The 23,983-nt window shown below is 44.1% G+C and overlaps 1 protein-coding gene across 1 annotated transcript; it reads right to left on the bottom strand.

Moving 5' to 3' along the window:
• Positions 1-230: 230 nt before the first annotated feature.
• On the bottom strand, positions 231-22,749 carry LOC135388690 (proton-coupled folate transporter-like). Its single transcript, XM_064618403.1, has 8 exons — positions 22,194-22,749; positions 21,969-22,117; positions 20,195-21,018; positions 16,951-17,193; positions 11,923-12,006; positions 10,529-10,685; positions 4,115-4,185; positions 231-3,072 (listed from the first exon to the last, which is right to left on the bottom strand). The coding sequence occupies exons 3-8, from the start codon at positions 20,997-20,999 to the stop codon at positions 3,050-3,052; spliced, it is 1,383 nt and encodes a 460-aa protein (XP_064474473.1). The 5' UTR covers positions 21,000-21,018; positions 21,969-22,117; positions 22,194-22,749; the 3' UTR covers positions 231-3,049.
• Between the last annotated feature and the right edge of the window lie 1,234 nt (positions 22,750-23,983).

Raw genomic sequence — 23,983 nt, 5'->3', positions numbered from 1 at the left:
TTCTTTTATGTCCGAACCGTTTTGCTGCGAACCGGTTACCGCTATTATTTTTTTACGGTTCTGTTCTGGTTCTGGTTCAACAGTGTCATGAAAATTTTGGTTCGGGTTCGGTTCCGGCAAAAATAACGGTTGGGGTACGGTTTTCGGTTCGGGTTTGGTTCGACACCCTGCTTAGAAAGCCTAGAAGAGTGACAGAATGGAAAACCAACAATGAAGACAATAACCACAAACACTGTTTGAAATATCAGACATCTGAATTCAAGCTGTTGCTTTAACCTACCTTCATCAGATCGCTGAAATTTCCATTTCTCGAGAGAAAAGACTTTGTCAACAAAATTTTAGTTTCATTTCTCTCACAATCTACACATCTTTTAAAAAGACTGGTGCAGCCAGGAACCTGCTGCAATTTTTAAGCAATATATCAATGACTTCTGCTCTGAGACAGCATAATGTTCATTCCTTTGCTTCAGAGCAACATATAGTATGAGAGCACATTAATCTACAAAATGATGCTAAACAAAACATGTTCCTTTGTCAAAACGATACAGCGCAACAACAAGGACAAGAAGGATCAGACAAACACAGGCGCTGACATGTTCCTTTGGTTACTTTTATGCTACAGCTATTATATAAAATTGTAACATATCAGCACACAAGGGCTGCATGTTATTGGGGCTGCACTAGTTAATATCTTTCCATTTATCAATCGATTAAATAACTGAATTCATATTCAACCATTTTAGAAAGTATACACCATGTTATGGTACATACCACTCATAGGCAAACATCAGCTACATACAGGGTGTTCAAAATTAAGCTTTCACGAGCGCTACGCAAACACAGCGATGACAGGAAACCGGATGACAACTTTACACTACTTGTGTAAGAAACAGGTGCTGCTAATTATGTAGCACCTGTTTCTTACTCAAGGAACAGAAAAATAGCAGCCAGTTTTCTTTCGTTCGCCTATTTATAAAGTGCTAGTGAAAGCTTAATTTTGAACACCCTGTTTACAGAAGGCACTACCCTTATACATGACAAGCAATAATGCTCAACATCTTTGTGGCACAAAAAAAATCAGAAACAACATGTGATATGTTTCATAAACACAGTTTTGATTATTTCTATAACTTAATTTCAATCTACAAGGATAATAGTCAGCCTCCCACATGAACGCTGTGCACCAGTTCACCATTTGGAATGTCATAAGTCACGAAACTGGCTGGCACATGCATGCTGTCATTCTCCATAACACAGCGACAGTTTCACTGCTGGACTAGTTCGTCGAATACTGTGAACCAATTAATAGTTGCAAACCATGGCCAGATAACTCATAGGTAACCAAGAATTCACTTTTTGTGTACTCAACACATCAGAAACCAGGTTTGCTCCTTGTCAACTGCCTCAAAATTGTTTTGCTGAGCAGATATCAAACCAGTTTGAACCAATTTGAACGCATTATTTTTCGTGTTCCTCAGCAGGGCCTAACCCAAACCAATATCCTGGAACCAGAGCCCAGACTTGAACTACTAACGCCACAGTTCCGATCACTTGTGCATATGCTCTTCTGCATTTCTATAACAATATCAATCTCATTGTCATCTAGCATATACCACGTGTACAGCGTGTAAGTTCTGTAAAAATCACATACAGTTGAACCTCTCAATAACGAACGTCGATTTAACGAAATCCTCTGTTTAACGAAAAATTTCCGTTGCACGAACGCATCCCTATAGACGCCAATGTATTTTTGCATTCGATTTAACGAAATACATTCGTTTGGTCACCTCTATTTAACGAAATCTCTGGGCTCTTCTGCGCGTGTCTTTCCCCTTCACCACAAAGAAAAGGAGCAGAAACCTTCCCTCTCTGTTGTCCTTACGCGAGTTTTCGTTGGTTACTTCGGTTGTCACGTGCTGTAGGCACGAGCGTGCCGACATGTGCGTCTCCGCCGCCGGTAATCGTTGCGCCGACGCTGTTTCGAAACCGGCGCGAGGGTCTCTTCGCACCTGTTTTCGGACAAGAAAACACGCATTGCTGACATCTCGCGAAGTCTAATTTGCTTGTGTTGATGAAGACGACAGTACGTTGCGGTTTTGTGCCTTTTCATTACTTGTTTTTGTTCGCGCCGCTGATGCTGACGGTGGTAAAATGGGCATGATGCCGCTGCCGTTCAAGGTTCCATCGGCGCAGACGTTTACGTGACATGTACCCGTTTCTCGTTCTTTTCGGCGGTGTACGGTTGTTCTTTCCGGACGTCATGAGTGCAAGTGAACCAACCAAGAAACTTCAATACGCGATCGCGTAGGAGAAAGCAGTCGAGGTCATCCGGAGTTACGAAGGTTATGAATGCTCAGAACGATATTGTGCACAAATTACGCATTACCTAGCGTTATGTAATGAATAAAGCTTGATATTTTGTGCCCTTCTTACCTTAGTACCTGTTTTATGACAAATGACGTTTTGCGGTACGCGCGGCGCTGGTAGTGCGGCGGCCATCTTTGTTTAACTTGGTGTGTTCCATTTAACGAATATCTCGATTTAACGAAACAAAGAGCCAGCATTTACAAATTCGTTATATAGAGGTTCAACTGTACATTTATTTATCGTGAATATTTATCCGGGGAAAACAATATTGTCACCCCAATAGATACCTCAGAAACCTCAAAGTTTTCAAAGTATGCTCTATGTTCACCATTTCATGCACTAAGCAAGGCACAAATTGCACACGCAGGATATATCGTGATTGTGTAACGATAGAAACACTTTCATGAAAAACAAAATATTCATCACCTAGCCAAGAAGAAATACATGATATGTTTGACACACGACATGTAAGGGAATGGTATATGAAAAGTGGAAACAACTCAAATATCCACTATCTCTCCAAACTAAACTATCTCATCTGCATAAAAAACGATCCATGCTAAATGTGAACTTGTCTGCCAACAGAATGTTTGAAACGTTGCTCATACAAACTGCAAGAGGTCAAGGGTTGAATCAACAAAAGGTAAGTCGTCTAAGAGTGGCCAGTGGTCGATGAAGGCTGTCATACTGCCTGAAGAGCTCGATCTGGAAAGAATACTGTACATTAGAACTTTCAGGTGTGATCCTGAAGTCCCCTATTCAGCCCCTTTGAAATCAATTTCAACCGAGACACCCGGCAGACCTAAGACATGGTTCCCACTGAATTTTGGAACAAAAATTAAGAGTCTTTCAAAGACCTTCGAAGGCTCAGCCTTCGAATCATGTTGCCTGGGATGTAAAAAACAGTTCATGAACAGGTCTTCAACACTTCACAAAAATATTTATAAGCTACAGGTATCACACGCGAGAATACAAACATGACTGACGACTCATGAATGTGAAAGATCATAGGATAGAAAGGAAGGTTGATAATACAATGCAGGGCGACGTTCATTTCTCGCACTTCTCACTGCCGCTGCTGCTGCTGACTCCTATTGGTGCTAACACCTGCAGTTTTGAAACTAATGCTGACCCTGGATACACAGAATTTGCACTAACACTCCACAAGAATAAATAAAATGCAAAATCAAGGGCTTTCCAATAAATGCAGAAGATTCCAGGGTTTTCCAGGCCTCGAAAACGGCATTTCCAAATTCTAGGTTATTCAGAGGCACAGAGAAAGAAGACTCGGAGATGAAACTGCCCATAGAAGCAAGTGCCGATACGCAACCAGAGAAAATCACGTTGGGGGAGAGAATAAACGCAGTTGCTGGCTTGACGCGACAGATGACGGGTCGGCTGTGTCTTCTGTTTTGCGCTGTTGCACGGAAAGCAATCGGAAAAGCAGTGTTTTTCATGAGTCACACGGCAGCCTCTACAGACGAAGAGAAACTGATGAACATGAACAATGCTCTGGTCGTGGGAGAGAGTGAAGTTTCATCTCCTAGTCTTCTTTCTCAGTGTTCAGGGGTTAAAGGACCAGTGGGAAGCATGGTAAGATAACCCTCTTAATCAGATTTCACATGTACTCTATGTCGCAAGCATAAAGACATTCACGCGTGCTAAGATCATTTACACTTAATACAGAAAGGTCACTTCTTCCGGTCATGCACACACCGCTTTGCATCATTATGAGTGTCATCATCACCTGTGCCGCCGCCACTCCCGATGGCTGCATAAGGTGACGGTGCCATGTACCTTAGCTTGATGCAGAGGTATCTGAAAACCATGAAAGTAAGGAAAATCACTTGCAACTTGCAATAAAAAGACATGCAAAGGGGCAGAATCTTACGGAATTCTAAAACCATACTAGCTGTTAGGCAGCGTTCACACGGGGCAACTTTTCCCGGCAACTATGAGCAATTTTCGAGTTGCTGGCAGTCGACAGTCTGGCAGGCGAGGCTGACACCGGCAACCTCCAGCAACTCGAGCTGCTTGTAATCGCTCCCCGACCGAAGACTTGAGCAGTTGCTCACGCACCGACCAATCAGCGAGGGGAGCATTGCCACATGCTCCCGATGGCGTGCTGGATTTCGTTCGTGGATTCATGGGTTCAAATCCTGCAAGTGCAACTGAGAAATGACTTCTTTTTTTTTTTGCTAACGTCACGAAAACATGTCAATTGCCATTTTTTGAGGGAAATAATTATCTATTCGCGAAAAAAAACTGACTAAAATTTGACAACCAGCAGCTAAAAAAAAAAGACTCCACCAGTTTGATTCGAACCCACATTGTCCGGTTGCTGTAAGGTTGCTTGTGGGAGGAGCTACTGAGCTGCTACATGTGAACGCAGACTTTAAATTGCTCGTGAGACGTTGCTTCGAGTTGCTGCGAATAGTTGCCCCATGTCAACGTCGGCTCATTGAAACAGCATGCCCAGACCACATTGTATATGGTCCTGTTCTGATAAAAATAATCCAGGTCTGTGACAAAAAAAAAACAAGAAGAAAAACAGACCATCGTTCGACAGGAGAGGAAGGGTGCTGACGAGCTGGTGCATAACTGCGAAGACGACAAAACCCGAGACAGGGAAGAAAGACACAAAACACGCACAAAATTTCTGAGTCTGAAAATAGTCTCTTTGCAGAGACTATTGTTCTGCAGAATTTCATCCCTGGTGAAGGGTCCAAGAAAATGTAATCAGGGATTCTTGCTGCAGTTTCCAACATTACCAAAATATATAAACACTATTTAGTTTCCAGAAAGCGACTGAGTTACAACAGAACCTTTCGGGCATTGTTAGGTAATTATTAGCAACACAGACACCCCGAGCATCTCCCTGCTGTTGTTTGAAGCATGGAAGCCAGAGGTTCAAGAGAAAACGTGCCAAGTGCATTTCAGCATCACACAAAACAATGAAACATTTCCTGGCACTATCAACACAATTTCCTTATCAAAAAATGAAGCGGCATGAATAGGGGGTAGTTACGCAATGAAAGAAATTATGTCTGAGTCAGTGTCCCCCAGAGTTCAGGAAGGAAGCTTCTGGGCCGGTTATTTCCTGGTTCTGCCGGTTGTCAGTAGAAAGGTGATACCGGCAGCCTTTTGCCAGTATTTGTGGCTCAAGACCTTCCATAGAGTTTTTTTTTTTTTTTTCAGAGTTTTCCCTTAAAAATTCCACTACAGCTTGAATAAATACGGAGCACAGACCCAACTCCGCAGTGCCTGAATCACCGCCGGGAAAGACGCGAGTCCGAGCCAATCAGCTCGCTGCACGAGCGAGAATGCTGAGAAGGGAGAGCATCACACACACAGAGGAGAAGTAAGGCGACCGATCTTGCCTGGCGCCGCTCGGAGAAACTATGGTCCCTGACTCCCTAATTCCTCGAACCCATTGTGGCCGCACTGTGGCACTCATGTGCCGTGGGAGGCTGGACTCCGCAGCCTCTCGCCTTGGTAATGCACTTTTCCAATTCAATTCGTGTAGTACACACGCACACAGGAAAATAATTCCATAAGTAAAGGCGATATTTGCATGTCCAGCAAAGTTCACTCTTCTTGTAGTATTTTTTTTCTGCTTGACGTTTTCGTTCGAAACTGCACACTCCTTCAGCACATCCTGAGCAGAGCAGGTAAGCCTCCATACCAGAGGATCAGCGCTGAGCAGAGAAAAAGTGTGACGAGACACAAAATGTAGGGTGGCTGGTTCTCTCGAGATTCTCCTGCTGTCCGTTTGATGAGAGGGCGTGTGTCAAGAGTGGGCGAGCTAGTAAGTCCGGCAAAGCCTAGGATCGATTGCATTTTGCCACAAGAAAGCCCACGAAAATTCACAAAAACTGCAGTAACTATTACTTTGTATTCAGCGGTGCACAGAGCTACAGAGAAAGCAATATTAAAAGATTATCCAAGGTGAGTACGAATGAGAAAATATGTACAACAGGAATTATTTCTGACAATATCTTGGTGCTGGCGTCCGTCATGACCCAAAACCAATGGCGCGGCGAACGTTTAAATAATATTGCGGCCAAGTACAAAAATTTGAATTGACGGTTACGCAATTGTAGAGCGACGTCAGCAGTGTGCAAATCAATGTTTGATGGTTCTTATACTAATGCAATGGTTGACACGGTTCATTATCGTACGATGTCTGTCAGCCAGTCCTGTCGCGCCTTCGTAAGTGACGATGTAAAACGACAGCTGCGTCCACATTTCGAACGATACATCCCACGCACATTGAGATAGGCATGTGAAATTTTAAAACATGATAGAGGAACAAATTTTCTATTGTTTCTCGTCAAGATCCCGTTTATGGACCGCTTGACGGCCAACAATTCGTGGACTTACATAACACGTTGTGCAGTTCACAATAAGAGGAGTACATCAATGGCGGTTGGCGAGGCCAAAGAAATTATATAATATTATATAATATATGTTATATATATATGTAACATTATATATAACATTATATATACTATTATACAGTGACGGCCAGTAGTTAAACTACTAGTTAAACTACCTGATTGTAGTTAAAAAGTACTTATCAACTACCTGCAGAAATGTTGTAGCAACTACTAGTTAAACTACTATTTTGAGTAGTTAACTACAGTAGTTATGTTACTGCAGGCGCCAACTACTTCCGATTTTGCCGTAAGCTTTACGGCACGATTGGGCTTCCGACTTTTACCTTGAGCTACTTGTTTGATAAGAACGCAGGTGCAGAGCAATTGTGCGTGCATGTGTACTAATTCTTCACTTTTATCACTGCTTGGGATTCATATTTAGCTGTCCAAGAACACTAGAGAATGGGATTGGTGTTGATGGACAACATTAAGTAGTTATAGATGTAGTTAAAATACATCGCAGTAGTTAAAGAAGTAGTTTTAACTACCTCCCATGAAAAGTAGTTGAACTACTAGTTAAACTACTCCACCGCGAAGTAGTTAGTAGTCATAGTTAAACTACTGTAGAAGTAGTTAGTGGCCATCACTGCTATTATATAAATATGGAAAAATATAGATATATTTCTAATCTCCTTACCAAATTTCATCAATCTGCAGCAAGAAGCAAGCGAGAAATGGCAGTTAAGCATACTGGGAATTTTTCGTTCAGAACACAGAGATGCACGTTTTTCTGCGGCTGACCGTGATATTGCTAGCTTGCATTTTACATCTATTTTAATAGATGTCTCGGGTCGGTCTGTCCTGGTCTGCCCTTAACAGCTGCCGATGTAGAACACTAATTCATTGCCAAACACGCAAAGTGCATGTTTGGTGTCCAAACTCACTCTGTACAGTCATCTTCACAAGGTTGCCTGCAAAGCATTGCCAAAGCCTGTACCTTCGTGAGTCTGGCTACCAGAGAACGCGAGCACCGCCCTCTGGTGGCAAAAGGTTCGAGGAATTAGGGGCATCACATTCAGGCGAAGTTTGGTCTCCTTAACTTCTCCTCCGTGGGGCACAACTAGTTTAGCACCAAAAATGACAAGAAAACAAAAAATTCGCACAATTTGCACACCCGCGTTTTCGTGCGCGGATATCTGGCACGCACGTCTCAGCCACTGTGGCGATTGCTTTTCGCAACACCGTCAGTGCTACAGCAGTTAATGTGGTGCTTTTGTTTAATTTGTGCACACTTTCGCATGATGGTCCACTGACGTGATGGACGATGCTGTCACTTAAACACTAAAACGCGGAAAGAAACGCTGAACAAATACGCTATGACAAACCTTACAGCATAACACGACAAGGTTGGTGACCATAGCGTGCTTTCGGTTGTCAAGAGCGACTTGCGGCGTCTTCCAGCAGCATCTCAATGTATTTTACCGGTACATGAGCAGTAGTGGGCCGCCATTTTGCCTCCCAACTTCCGGTGGTTGCGTAGTACAGTAGAATCTCATTAACTCAAACACCCACCATCCAGACCAGTTAGTTTGACTTAAGCAGTATGTATTTTGACTTATCAAACAGCTTCTGGTTATCAAATTCTGATAAAAATTGGCCCCTAAACTGTTGCATAGTCCACAAATGGATCAATATCACCTCTATTTGTAGTTATAACTTAACTCACACAATACTCTGCTCGATTTTGTGACGGCTTCAACTGCTGCTATCAGCTCGCGCTTTTTTGCAAGCGTGAGAGTCTTTAACCTGCGTTGCCTCAGCGTCGACAATGACATGTCGCACAAAACTTAACAGCGCGCGCACACTACACGCAGTTCTTGACTTTCACTTAATCGCGTCCTCATTTAGCGTCCTTGGCGCCGAACAGCCTAGCCCGCACTAGTTTTGGAATCATGCAAACCTCGATCCTCGATCCCGTCGACTCCACGTGGTCGACTCTCGATCAGGCGGACTTGGATTGGATTGTGTTGGCTGGCTTGAAGAACTTGGCCGATCATGGCGATCCATAGTCGAGAAAGGTGGTGTTTACCGATCCGAAGAGAAATTCGACTTAAACAGATGAAGAATATCGCCTGGGACGAAACATTTGTTCGGCTTAGCCGTGATTTTCGACTTAAACGATTTCGACTAAAGCAGGTATTATTTACATTACGGGAATACAGGCCGTGCACAGGACATCGTGGGCGTTCGACTTAAGCCTGATTTTGTTCTTAACCGGCGTTTGACTTAATGAGATTTTACTGTATTTAGGTACATCTTTTGCGCCTGCGCAATGCAGCGATATCGTCAATATCGGCTCCATCGATAACCTATATGACTGGCATACTAAAATTTTGAAATTTTGCATCATTTGAATATCGTAATGAACGTTCCCATGCAATTTGTGCACCTCCAACTTTTCCAACTTTTTTAAAGGAAAAGTGTGCAAATTATGTGAGTAGCAGTAAATAAATACTAATTGGGTTTTGGAACGGAATGAGGGTGCTTGCTCCAAATTTAGCGTCTATCACGATCAAGTATTTGTCAATTCCTATAAACTCTGTAGATGCTGAAAGACCTTTCAGCAGGCATAAAATGATTGTAGGCGACAGATGGCATTGCCTGTCAGAGGAGAACACAAGATATCATGTAATGCTGAGCAATAACCGTGCTTCGAATCTGTAAGTTTGTTAAAATATTTTTTGTTCCCACATTATCCAAGAAATAAAGTGTTTTCCGTTTCAAGCAGCCATTGGCTCCTTGCCACAGAAAATCGCGGAATTTTGAAAGTCGGTGCCGCGGAATCTTGACTTTGCCGCAGCAGAAGGCCAGAGGCCTTACCGTTGGTATATGCCATACCCACACCGGTCGGTCGATTCATGTTTGTGTTGCAGTTTCAGTCCTCCTGACATCCTTCTAGAAACACTGGACAATGATCCTTGGAATTTTTCTCACTTTCTTAGTTATTCATTACATTCCTGTGTTTGGAGGGGACAGGAGCAGTGCTTATGCAAAGTTATTGGTGGTTGTGAGCCAGTTAAAAGTTTAGGCCATATACGACCATCATGAGTTCTCCGCCTGCTAAGAAGGTTTGTCTGCGTCAAGGCGTTTTTCAAAGTGAGCGGCGATCCAATTCGGTTGTTCCAATCCAATCCACTGTAGCATTGCTGCCTATTTATAGCAATTTCTAACATCAATAATCCAGCCGCATACAGCAACATATGTTTCTTTGTATTATTTTGAGCGAGTGCTCTCTCTCTCTGCCTTTGTGTGCTCCTCCACCCCTCCCTCACTTTCTCTTGCCCGTACCTTTCCTCCTTTCCCTCTACGACAACCTCCTCTCCCTTCGCCGGTATTTTTCACTGCGAAAGGTGGCAATTCTACATGCACCCGTAGTTCCAGTCTAGCAAGTAAAAGCAGATGTATCACCAAAATTGAAGTATCACAGTTTCCAAAAAAAAAGTGGCAGCAGGTATCGAACCTGCACTCTTTCGCCATTACATCACATTGGTACGTGTTACTGACGATTTGTCAAGGGGCCTCGTTCGATAAGGTGTGGGTTCCATTCCTGCCACTGTCTTGCTTTTTCGACAACAGCCATATTTCAATCTATCGTGTCCTTAGGCTCCTTGAGGCTTGTGTTGTTTGTCGGTTTGTCGGGTCCAGTCTCAGGACAGCTATATTTTCCAACAGATATCACAACAATCCTAAAACCTGCAACTTCCAGAAATTTGGTTTCTTACATGAATACGGCCACCGGCATCAGCTGCAGTGCACCTGCCAGCTCAAATCCGAAGCCTTTGAAGAACTTGGATGTCACTGGATACAGGCCATTGAAAGCAGCTGCTCCAGCAATCATTGCTACTGACTGAAGAGAACCCATGGCAGCAAAGGCTTTCCCTAGTGTGGTACACATATTTGGCCAATTAATACAACAATTTGGCATTGCGTAGGTCACTTGTTAGAGAACAACCAACAAAATACGATGAGTGACAAGTTATGGTAACCAAGTAAAATGTCCTTTTACCCGAGATCTGCATCACTGTCACATTGGGTCAGACAATGAAAAACTTGAGAACCAAACTGGCTAAAGCACAAGCTCAGCCACATATACAAGAATGGGTCAAACACACAGCACTGCCTTTTGCTGTCCCATATGTTCTCCAATCACTTTTTGTTTTACCCAAAAATCAGCCCTTTCACATCATGTCTCACAATTGCCACTATAAATTTGCCTAACATACAGTGCAGCACTATGTACTGTCCAAACTTCAAACACGTCTGTCAGACTGCCTTTTTGGCAAATGTTAACATCACACGTTCTAGGGTGGAGTTCCCTGAAGCAGTTAAACGAGTTCTAATAGAGATCAAAGACCACAGTACAGAGCAGCTACACTCCTTGATCTACTATACAGTATAGAACCTCACAAATTCTCGCTTAATTCGAAATTCTGGTTAATTCAAAATTCCTGTTCAAAATTCGAAATTCGTAGGCTAGGATAGAAGATACAGAACAGACCTGAAAGTGAACATATTCGACACAAGTGTGTCTGGTTGGGTGAGAACTATGATAGTAACGAAAATCTCCAACCAAGTTACAGGACGGGGATACCCGACGTTTCGGAGCCAGTTCGGCTCCTTCCTCAGGGGTGACTGTAGTGGCCGTTGGCAGCAGCGTTCTTGCCGTGGTTCGAATTTCGTGATTCTGTACCGCAAGTTTCGCGGAGAACATCGTTCTGAACACGGCTCACGCAAATGAACCAAGTGACCACGGCGGTGGCGATGAATCTGCACACGCGCCAAACGCGCAGCGATACGATGGACTTCGTAGCCCCTCTTGAACTAACGGTGGCGTGCGATGTCATTTTCGGAAAGCGGCAGACTGAACTGAAGTCAGTACTTCAGCAAATACTATAAATATATTTTCCTTCACCATGTCGCCAGGTTCACTTAGTTCGAACGCCCGCTTAATTCGAAATTTTTTCGCAGTCCAGACGACTTCGAATTAACGAGGTTCTACTGTATTATACATTTCCCCGTAAGAAACGAAAAAAAACAAACAAAAAAAAAACACACACACAAAAAAAAAACGAAAATTATGAAACAAGCTTGCACTGCTCTTCTATGTGCAACTCACCTTTCTCGTCTGTGCCGACAATTTTGGACAAAATAGCCCGAGTTGCTGGAACTCCAAATTCCGAAAATGTGAAGAACATGGGTGCTGAAATAGGACAAGGTGTATCAGTGCTTCATACACCTTCCCTGCTCTCGTTCCTGCCATGTATATTGCACATGTTGTCCTGCGCAGTTGTACAGCTTGAGACACGATTCAAAAAAAAATCATCAGCATTTTTTAAATAAAGAAATCTGATTTGCTTCACTTAAACAGATTACATGTATTTTATTTAAGTCAGACTCACGTATTTGACCCCCTCCCACATAACAATGAAGTATGGCGACAATCCACGAATAAGTGGATGATCGAATAAGTGGAGCGGGGATGATTGGCTTACAGTATTAATAAATAAATAAATAAATAAATAATAAATAAGTACGCAGGGAGCATGATGAAAGATCTGACAGGGAAATACAGTGGATCAGGGCAGCGCAAAGACAACGGGCAGGAGAAAGACAAGAATGACGCGCTTGTCTGTTCTTACTTTCCGTTCCTGGCTAGCTCAATTGCGCTACCGTATGTAATGTGGCCAACTAGCCATCAGGGTGGTTGCTCAATCCTCCATAATTTCGTTCAACGCATGTTTCGGAATGCGCGTGGATTGGTGGGGTCGCTCGTGTGCACATACTTTCCATCCGACGCTGCTTCCAGTTGTTATAAGCCCTAAAGCAAACGGACACCCCCTTCAAAAATTACGTGTTTTGCGGTGAAGTTTGCGATGAAGCGTTACTGCACTTAAAACCCCACTACGGACTAAATCTGGTGTCTTCAGAATCCTACCAAAGTTATGTTACTGAAATCTTATTTTCTTACTTTATATTCCTGCAATATATTTTGGCTCTACGTGACGCAACAGCTAGAGAAATTTAATTTTTATTTTTGAGAACTGCAACGTCATGTTATGCTCCGAAAGAGCGCCCGGCTTTCATCTGGCAACGTTGTTGCGCTTCGAGTCTTCCGAGGGGCTCACTTTTTGCACTCCAGTAGCGGAGTCCCACGTGACATACCGTCCAACCGCTCCGACCTTGGAGAAAACACAAAGGAGGGAGAAGACGCGATTTCACGGCTTAAATTTTTTCCAACTTTGTGGCCTTGTATCTCTTGAACGAGATCTCCCATTTGAACGAAATCTTTTCTGCTGACAGAGTGGATGGTGCACGTTCCACCATGGGCTACTAAATTTATATGGTCAAGAGAAAAGTATGCGAAAAAAAAAATCCCGAAAACGCAACAGAGACCTTTTTACGGCACGTTTCGAAGGTCATGGCCAAGGCCCCGTGGATCTCCGACTGTGATGTTCTTCGCATGGACAGAAAGATCATTCCTTGCTCTTTTGTTTGACGTAAATGCATTGCTTTATCATCAGTCATTATCCCATAACAATGCCATGAACACGGAAGGGTAGGGGAAAATTCTCACTTTCGCAGCAGTTTTTACCCAAAAAGGGCATCGTCTAATTTTCCGATATTTTGTACTAACATAGCTGAGACATAACTCTTTCAGGATATGCAATAAAATGTTTGCTTATTTTGGTCCCACAGGGCGCGCAATTTTTTGTCGCACCCCTATTGGGCAGCGCTCGCAGGGGTCAAACACACGTACAAAGAGTGGATTTTCTACCTTACCCCGTATGTTTTTTTTTTTTTTTTTTTTTCTTTCGGTGAGGGTGCCGTCATGCCGAAGGCTGACTACAGTAATATGCACAGATCACTGTGATGTCCGCAGACAAGCAAAAGTTTGTTGCTTAGGCTTTCCCACCCGGTTAATCCCTTCAAGGTTATGTGCTTGAAGGAAATCGGACGTGGGAACATGGCATTTGTAAATACTCTGGCTTTGCCGAACCGAAGCGCGAGATGTACACGTATTCTCTTCTAATTTTGTTTTGTTCTTTGCTGGTTTCTTCTACTTCTGTTTCTTCTACTTCGTCTACTACGGGTGCCTCAGTGGGCTCACACAAATATCTTGCTCTGATATGCTCCTGTTCACAGTCTGCACAATTTCGGTGGGGTCACTGAAGTCGTCAGTCATCATGGCTTGAAGCCGGAGGATCTTGTTCACTTGAAGGCCCTGCCTCAGCAACCTGCAGTCGAAACGTGCTGTAGCAGTTCACACATATTTTGTCGGTGTCATGGACATCGACTGCCTCCAAGGTGCTCAAGATGGTCATCAAAAGCCCTGATCCTGTCAACGATACCGGCCTGAAGTTCTTTTTCCAGGGTATTTTTTTCTTGTGTCATTAAGTGTAGTCCGGGCAGTATAGTCGACTTCTGGTGTAGCTACGGCTGGCCATGGGGAGCGCAGATGTACATGCTACACCGACGACAAAACAAAATCTATACGTAACAACGAGGAAAGCAAGGCCCTTGTCTTAAAATGTGGACAGCGGCGGGAACCCCGTAGACTCCTAAAGACCGTCTTTTCCCACGCAGCGCCCCGACTTTCTCACTCATTGGAAGGCTAACTCCTTCAAATAATATTTCTAAAAGGAGTTCACCTTGAAAAAATAAGGGACTGGACATGTCCTATCATCCCCAGGAAGACCAGGCGACCAGTCCTTGGGTGATCTGTCGGCATCGTGGCCCATCACCTGAGTGTTTCAAATTTCGTCTTTGTTCACAAGTAGAAGAAAACAACAACAACAAAATTACAAGAAAATAGACGTCTCGCGTTTCGGTTTGGCAAAGCCGGAGTATTTACAAATACCATGTTCCCACATCCGATTTCCTTCAAGCACGTAACTTTGAAGGAATTAAACAGGTGGGAAAGCCTAAGCAACGAACTTTTGCTTGTCTGCGGACATCACAGTGATCTGCACATATTACTGTAGTCGCCCTTCAGCATGACGGCACCCTCACCGAAAGCAAAAAAATTAAATTAAAAAAACATGGGGGGTGGGGTAGAAGTCCACTCTTTGTACATGTGTGTGACCCCTGGGAGCACTGCCCAATAGGGACGGGGGAAAAAAAATTTCGCACCCTGTGGGACCAAATTAACAAAACATTTTATTGCATATCCTGAAAGAGCTATGTCTCAGCTATGTCAGTACAAACTATCCGAAAATTTGAAGATGCCCTTTTTGGGTAAAAACTGCCGCGAAAGTGAGAATTTTCCCCGACCCTTCCGTGTTCATGGCATTGTTACGGGATGATGACTGATGATAAAGCAATGCATTTACGTCAAACAAAAGAGCAAGGAATGATCTTTCTGGCCATGCAAAGAACATCACAGTCGGAGATCCACAGGGCCTTGGCCATGACCTTTCAAACGTGCGGTAAAAAGGCTCCCTGTTGCGTTTTCCGGATTTTTTATTTTTGGTATACTTTTCTCTTGACCACGATGGAACGTGCACCATCCACTCTGTCAGCAAAAAGAATTTTGTTAAAGAGATACAAGGTCACAAAGTTTTAAGCCACAAATTTAAGCCGCGAAATTGCGTCAGTTGCTTTGAAGTGCCATGGACAGAAAAGAAAATATCGCGGAGACCTGCGGTAAGGCACCTTTTGCATCTCTTTTTGGGTAGGATAACATAATATTTTTTTAGAGAAATAAAAAATGTGACCGGCGGGCATCATTCGATTATAAATGAAACTACCCTGTAGCGATCTGTAGCTGCAACACTGCACCTAACTCGTCTGGTTACAGGAACGATCCAGCAGATTTCCACCAGTTAAAGTGCCACTCTGGACTCGGAAAACAGAGTTTATTTTATTTAGTTCATGAAAAGAAGGCGTCTCAAGGATTCTATAAACAAAATTTCAATCATGTTTACAAACGCTGTGCATTTCTGTCAATTTTTGAAGATGTGCTGAGCCTCTACAAGTTTCGATGACGCAACGAGCGAGTGACGTAATCATAAGCCCACAAACTGCAATGATGTCATGTTCTGGAGAGGGCATTCGTCTCCTAGCAGTGACACCGGCGTCCGGGGAGGGTCAGGTGGTGGAGAAGTCATGTGAGGTTGATCGAAAGAGGGGGAAATGCGATAGATGTCTTCTCCCTCCTTTGTGTTTTCTCCAAGGTCGGATTGGTTGGACGGTATGTCACGTGGGACTCCGCTACTGGAGTGCAAAAAGTGAACCCCCCGGAATACTTAAAGGGCAACAACGTTGCCAGTTGAAAGCCAGGCGCTCAGTCGGAGCATAACATGACGTCACAGTTCTAAAAAAAATAACCGCATCTTCACAGCTACATATTAAAATCGTCAGTTTCCTATCAACTTTTAAGAAATATAATATTACAACTACCCATTATCAGCAACATTTCATGTGTACCAACCCTGTATGCTGTACAACACCTGATGTAAAATAATTATTTCTATCCAATCAATGTACACTGTACCAACATCAACAGAAATTCTACTACATTTGCACCTATTCTATATCTACAAGGATACGAAAGATAAAGTACAGGACTCGTAGCAAAGACAAAATGAACACGAGTGTTTGGAGGCTAAATGATACGTTGAAGACATATTGTACACTAAAATTTTACATAAAAACTCCCACTTGGTACATTTACTTGTCGACAAATGATGAAAATTGAGAAAACACTGCCCCCTTAACATTACCAATGAATAAAACTGCCTCCTAAGCCTAGAGCGTAGCAGTAGAGACTTTGTGACGACACTTATTTTGCTGCATTTTTTACCATTTTCAATGTTGTTTCACTCTTCATCGTTTTCATTTTTTGTTCGTTTTCAATTGTTACAATTTTCATTGTTCCGCTACTATCAAATATGTCCCTGTAGGTGAAAAAAATGGTGGAATGGGGCATTGAAAATGTGTACTAAAGAGCAGTTTTTCATTTTTCATAATTTACTCAAACAAAGTCTGAAGCTGAAAATTCCCGACACGATTTTTTGGCACTCCATACATCATTGACAGAAGTTTTGGCGTCCCCCATTCCTGGGGTATTTTCTACAGAGCAGAAGAAATGCTGTACTTTGTTTCGTGCACTTTAAAACATACCAAATTGAATGCACCAACTTACAACAAAACGCCATGACTGTGGTCGTCGACAGCCCTAGCCACAGCAGCCCAGCGCATCGAGAAGCTGCACCCAGAAGGCCGGCAAACGCATCAGATATTCCGAGAAAACGGAAAGCAAGGGGAAGCAACACAAGAAGGGCTGACCCCTCCACAGCTATGGTGACCCCGTGCAGAAAGCTGTACTGACTAGCATTCCAACGGAGAGGTTCGTCAGTCAGGTACGTATACGTCAGGTAGATTTGGGCTGCAATGAAGAACCTTTTTTCTGTCAACTGTCAGCAATGCAGGCAGAATTCCTTCTGCTGGTTGAACTCAAGCATTCATTCGACATCACATACACATATTATATTCGACGATATATTCGGCAGTTTCAAATATGCCTTCTTCCCGAGAACAAAAGAGAAAAGGCACCTTTCATATTGGTTGATTCGACGCCTTTATAATCTGTATTGCAAATAGTCTGCACTTACGGCCCCCAGTGCCGGATTTATAGTGGTGGGAGCCCCTGGGCACTGTGCTGTGGGGGCTCCCTCGTGTATTCTATGTCTATCCAATGTGTTATTTATGTACGTTGTAGTCCATGGATTTGGTCCACATTCATCATTTGAATGCTTTTTTTTAACTGCAATTTCTTCAAGCCACCGACGAACTGCGTCGAGGGGTGTCGGCAGACACACAGGAAGTGACATTTAATCCGTGCACGCTTGCTCAAAGTACCCGAAGGTCACCGTACCAAAGGCTGTTCTCGGTGGCCTGTTTTCTCTGTACTTACACTTACATCGTCATGGAAACAGAAAAGTATGCACTTCCTTTCTCCATGATGAAACGTCACTCCAAAAACGGGCAAGGAGGTGAAGACTTGAGAGTGACAGAGTAGCTCGCCAAGTGAATAGCCTTCGGAATGCAGTAAATTTGTAATGGCACACTGATGTGCACATTTAGTATGCGTAAATTCCTTTTACAACCCCTTTAAGAAAAGAACTGGTTCTGTGCAAGTAGTATTCAGCGCTAGAAAAGGACCATTTTCACACATACACCGTCCCAGCACCAAATGTAGTGCTTCCCACCCCCACAGTAATCACTAGAGTGCAGATAAATATGCACTAAGAACTCCCGAAATGTGCATGCAACTATGCACCAAAAATCTTTTAAATATGCAGTGAAACCATTGTTCTTGGCATGAAGGCAATGCATTTAACGAATATTTGACAAAATTTTAGGATTGTATTAGGGATCACATGGCAAAATAAAGCTGCCTTTGTTCAGGAGCACACAACAAAGAAGGCTTGCACCAGAGCTATAATTCATGCAGCTGAAGGCTTTGCTTTCGGCACTGCAGCATAGTGCAGATTGAAATGTAAATGTCGTCCAGCTTCGTTACGGTAAAGAAAATGGTGAAGGCTAAGTACGGCCCACTGGCCATAGACGCGCACCGAACGCACTCCGAGGATATACAAAGGCGCAAGCCTTGAGCGCGTCTGTAAGAAAAAATATCGCGATAATTTCGGTTAGAATTTCGATGTTTCGGTGGGATGTAGTGTTCAGACCCCACCCTTGCCGCTCCCCTGCGTAAACTTGCGGGTAGTATTTTCACGCAGGGGAGCAGCTAGGGTGGTGTCTGAACACCACAACCCACCGAAACATAAAAATTCTGACCAAAATTCTCGCGAAAGAGGATCGAAAACCTTCCTTAAGTCAGCAAAACGTAGATTAAAACAGCAAGAAGAAAGCTCTCGCTCATGGCAAACTGGAAATATGGCAAAATATGCGTCATACATGCCTTTTCATGCGGAATATGCCATAACGTGCAGAGCATGCATTACATGCATTAGAACCCTTCTAACCAGTCCCAAACCAAAACCAAAAGTGTTTTTTCATCGTCCAGATACGAAACCATATCAAGAAAAAGACACATGCATATGTGTGGAAATCCGTGCTCTAGTAATCACGGTAATCCTCACAGAGACTGGCCATGTCAAGTGGCAAAGTATCAAGAGAGAAGACATTAAAGGCCATTAAGAGTGTGAAGCGTCGTCAATCCCCCATTTCTGAAAAGACTGGCGCTGCCGTGCGGCTAACCCTCAAAATAAAGTGTTTGGCACTAGCGTAGCGCGTGAGCACGTCCTCTTCGCATCAGCGATGGACCTTTTAAGGCTATTTTGGTTCTAATATCAAGACCATGGAGCCCCAGGAAGCAACATTGTCCACCTGGGACACTCATTTTTTCATAACAAGCGAAGAAGGGATTTCCACTTATGACGGAGGAATACGGTGCACATAAAAGTGCACTTTTCAAAGCACTTGCCACTTTTCATGCCTGCCACCGGATGAGGAACCGCATCGACTGTATGTTGCCATTCAGATATAAAGCAGTGACATAGACAGTGTACGACGATTTTTATGGTACTGCTAGGATGTACAATTAACTACACGGCTCACCAAAGGTTGCAGACAAGAAATGTCGTTCGACCTTCCGCAGTTTTTGCATGATTGCATTTCTGCCCGGCAGTTTTCAATGACAGCACAGGGGTGTGGCAGCAGGTAAACAAAGGTGTGTATGCCCCATGTCAGCAGACGAGAAAAGGCTATTTTGTCTGTTTTACTGTGATAACATCTGAGTTGCTGTTGTCTGCTACGGTAGTCACACGTCCGCTTCTGTGCGTTCAAAATTCAAATTTCCATTGACCAATCATGATGTAGATCTCGCAGGCCGATTAGTAGCGCACCTAGCGGATCGTGCGGACGGGCTCCTCACAGGGGTTGCAGATTGTGACATGGTCGCTATAATCCAGTAGGTCGTGTCCCAGACTTGAAGAAAAGCCTGCCTGACCATTATCATGTCGGGCTCGGGTTTTCGGGTTAGTGTTGTCCGTTGCAGCGCCCTTCCTGCCCTATACTTCAAATGCTAGCTTCTGTTTGACGTGCCAACCAATTCACTTTGGCAAATTCCCGCAACGGTCCCACGCCTGCGTGGTCACTTTTTTTCTCAAATGGCGGATTCTCAGCCTAAAATGTGCATGCAATCGTGAAGCCTAAGAAAGGTGATTCCCCTACGCCCGAATTAATGTGGCGTCCGCCAGCAGGTGGCCGTGGCACGTGGCACGTGACACGTGCCACGGCCGTGGCACGTGACACTCGGGAAATGGTCGTTCACTCAAATGTAAGCTGTGAAGCAAATATTGTTCATGCACTTATATTTGACACTGCCCCTCCGAGAAGAAAAATTTGCAAACAAATTCACCTACCTGATAGCCCAAAATACATCACGAATGTTGACGCAAAAAGCAAAATAACGTGAGTACGGTGACCGTTCTCTCTGCTCTGAAACACTGTTTTGACCATGTCAGCCACATGCGAAAGGCTGAACACACTTCTCGGTTCATTGTCGGGCAGCGCGAGGTCAGCTCTGTTTCTGTCCGTGACAAAGAGCAGAATGTAGAACACTGTAAGAACATGAAGTCCCAGCTCCAGACCAAACACAGCCTCGTAGCTTGTCTTCTTCAGCATCACGCCAGCAATGTACATTCCACATGCTCCGCCAGTAAACACCATGGCTTCCAGAATGGCTATACGTCGGCTACGAGACGCGAGCCCAGTCACGTCTGCTATGTAGCCGAAGCAGCTCGAGAAGATTCCCAAAGTCCCGGTGGAAATGCCAATGATCACAGAGCTTATTAGTACAAATCCAACGTGGCTTTCGAGGAAGTGTGAAACGAGAATGAAGTTGATTGTGCTAAAAATGGCAGCAACTGGAGGCAGCAACATGGGCCGCTTCCGTCCGAACCTGTCGTTCCACGAGCCGACCCAGAATCCACAAATAAGGCAGAGTAAGCACAGTGTGCCATTGTAGTACATGAGCCACACCGACGCAGAGGACTTGATTTCCGAAAGTACTTGGTCGGGGGCAGAGTGGCAGAGAGAAATATTGCTTGTGTTGAGGATCTCAAAACACAATTTAGTGCTGATCAAATCTTGGAGTGCGCTGATTTCCAGGTTCAGGCAGACGAAAAAGAGGAAAAGTATGGGCTCAACAGTGATTGGAAGCCCCATTTTGGTTTCTTAGTGCAACCTGTAAAGAATAGAAGTCAGAGGACACTGAGTTGTGGAAGCAGTAAGCAATTTTAAATCAGGTGATATGAACAAAAAAAAATCTGAAAATGCAAGTTTCGCTGAATATCTCTAACTTGTTAAATTCAACACCAGCTTGAAGCTGAATCGTGCATATAATCTACAGTCATGTCTCACTTATCTGGGAGACTCTAGGTACCTGCCTATCTACTGCTTGGATAGTGAATTTCCAGATAGGGAAATCACGATCACGCTCCGAATTAGCGATGCGTTCCCGAACACACACATAATGAGTTTTGCTGTTAACTGAGTTACAGATATGTGAGATGTCACCGTAGTTATTGGAACTGCAGTAAGAAAATATAAGTAATGGAAATTGTCTTTTCTTTGTTGGAACTTGACTGGTTATATCCAAGCAGAAGAGGTGCACCGGAGTTGGTTTTTTGGTCGTTTGGTGGTTAGTTTTGGTTGTTCTGGGGTACGTTTGTGCACAGATAAAAAGTTAGTCCAGCAAGTTACTAAATTTTGTACAGGGGTTCTATCAAGTACCACGTCCTTGTATGAGACCCCGGTGCAATTGTGAAATACTGTTCGGAGACGTAGTAAGCGATGTTTGCCTTTTCTCTCATTCTTCCTTTCTTTTTATCTCTTCAAATCTACTTTTAAATGTCTGTGATTATGCGCACCATTGTAATGTTAGGACCACGGACTCAACAAGGCATTATATCCTGAGCAAGATTGAGCAGCTAGCAGAAGGTGCTAGTGTAGTAGGCATTGCCTGTCAATGAAGTGCTAGCACAGGACAATTGCAAGAGGTTAGATGACAATGGAGGCTCTTGTCCATATTTGCACTATAGCTGTATTTTTCACTCGCTTAGACAACATACAAGTGACGGTAGAAAACTACGCAATCAATATACAGTGATTCTGCCTAGTAGACCCAACACCTACCTTGTAAAAGTGGTCCCCGGTACAGCTTCACAGTGTTGATTCAAAACATACACGTGTAGTGGTGACTAGAAATGTAGGAATGTGGAAGTCGGAAGCAGGAATGTACAACTGGAATGCGTCATCGTGGTGCATGCAGTCATATACGGACCCTGGAAACAATAAAATTAAGAGGAGTGCTTTCGGAAAGGAGCGCATACGTACAACAAGTCTCAAACAATTACTTACCAAACGCATCGTACACCACGCAAGTGTTTCAGTCGAGAGTCTCTCTTGCTTGATGCGCAAAAGAGATTTGTGAGCCTGTAGTTGTTGTCCATCCAATGCTCCAAATGCGCTTATAAATGCTGGCTCACGTACTCAGTCGCATGCGATAGGAGCAGCGCTTTGTCATCTGTACGCCATCCAGTGCAGTTACATTATGTGATAGTGCGCACTGCCCAATTGGCGATATCAGTTAACTGTGTACGATCGCGCTAAAACGCTACAAGCGGTACTTCAAGATTACGTCAACATAGTCGCAGGGTCGCTCATCCTGTGACCGCTTGTGACACGGGGTAAAGACACGGAGCGCACACATGGGTAATAAGCACAGTAAGCTCTTGAGAAACTACAGAAGGTCATGCTATCACGCCCTCCGGATGTTCTTCAGGCCTAGATTAGTTGGCTTGGTTCTCTTGTAATCGAAGCATCATTTGAGATTCGACTCTGAAGCGTTTGTAGTTTGTAGTGACGAAGTCCACATGACGGCAGACTACAACGTGACGCTGCTTGCTTCGTGCGCGTTACTCTAGATGGCACTACGCGGCCCGGTGGCTGCGGTGGTAGCGGTGGCCTGTGGTTCCACTTCCACTATGGTTTAGTTTCGCAGTCGTTTCGCCAAAGTTATTTTAGGGCACGTGACTCAAACTGAAACCTAGTTGCGGGCTGCGACCAAAGAATACATCATGGGGCGACACTGAAAAGGAATCGCCGTAACTGCTATAAAACGTACGCAAAGGCGATAGCGTACGATGCACTGAAACTCACGTTTTTCGCTGTCGCCTTTGCGTAGGTAAGGCCGTAAGGGATAACGTGGTGGTTCTGCACACTGCGCGAAGCGAGTTTTAGCAAACCGTTGACAACGTGGTTTGCGTCGAACCGCACCAACCGGAACCAATCAGTGGATAAGATTCTGAGCTACACATGATCAGGGGCAGATCCAGGATTTTTCTGAGGGGTGGGGGGTCCTCCCAAAGAACGCACGCGGTCCTTAGGATGTCCCCACAGTGTCATCGTGTCCTCGCGTCCTTCGAGGTTATCCCCAGAACGTCCTGAGGATAACACTCTCGGACTGTCCGTGAAGAGTCATTCACGTATGTTCTGTGGCCGTCCCTGTAGGTAGCCTGCGGGACGATAAATATTACTTTGTTTAGTTTATCTGCTCAGACTCTCTAAACACATTTGTTTTGTTTTTTGGGCCGATCCTGGGACCTGATTGACTCTTTTCTGAAACAAAGGGTTGTCCACCGTAAAATTCTCTGCCTCCAAAATGGATGACTGTCTATGATACCTGGAGCATTTCTGGTGGAAAGAAGAGAAACGCGCATTCTGTCGCACTGCTTTTCACTTTCAAAGGTCCTACATGATTGTCTCAAACGAAAAGGAGTAAGAAACATAGACTTTGCATTGATGCAGACCTAATACAGTCGACCCCCGTTTATCCGGACGGTGCCGTTCCCGGCGAAATCGTCCGGATACCGGGGCATCCGGATAAATGAAACGACAGAATAGAAACGTCCTACAGAGCAATGTTTAATTAAAACACAGAAATCTCGTCAATGACAGCTGTTACATAGTAGTGTAGGCACTCGATTCCTGCAAACTTTTGCTAGTTTCATAGAGTTGAGCCAAGCTGTTACGCTGCTCGAAGGATGTCAGTGCGGACGCAAAGTGTCAATGTCGGAGCCTTGTTTCTCACTGGCGTTATCGGCACCGTCTTGCTGCACATCATCGGAGGCAACAGCAGCAATCACACC

The sequence above is a fragment of the Ornithodoros turicata genome, chromosome 3, assembly GCF_037126465.1.
Source record: "Ornithodoros turicata isolate Travis chromosome 3, ASM3712646v1, whole genome shotgun sequence".
NCBI lineage: Eukaryota > Metazoa > Arthropoda > Arachnida > Ixodida > Argasidae > Ornithodoros > Ornithodoros turicata.
This window is presented reverse-complemented; position numbering and strand designations above follow the sequence as displayed.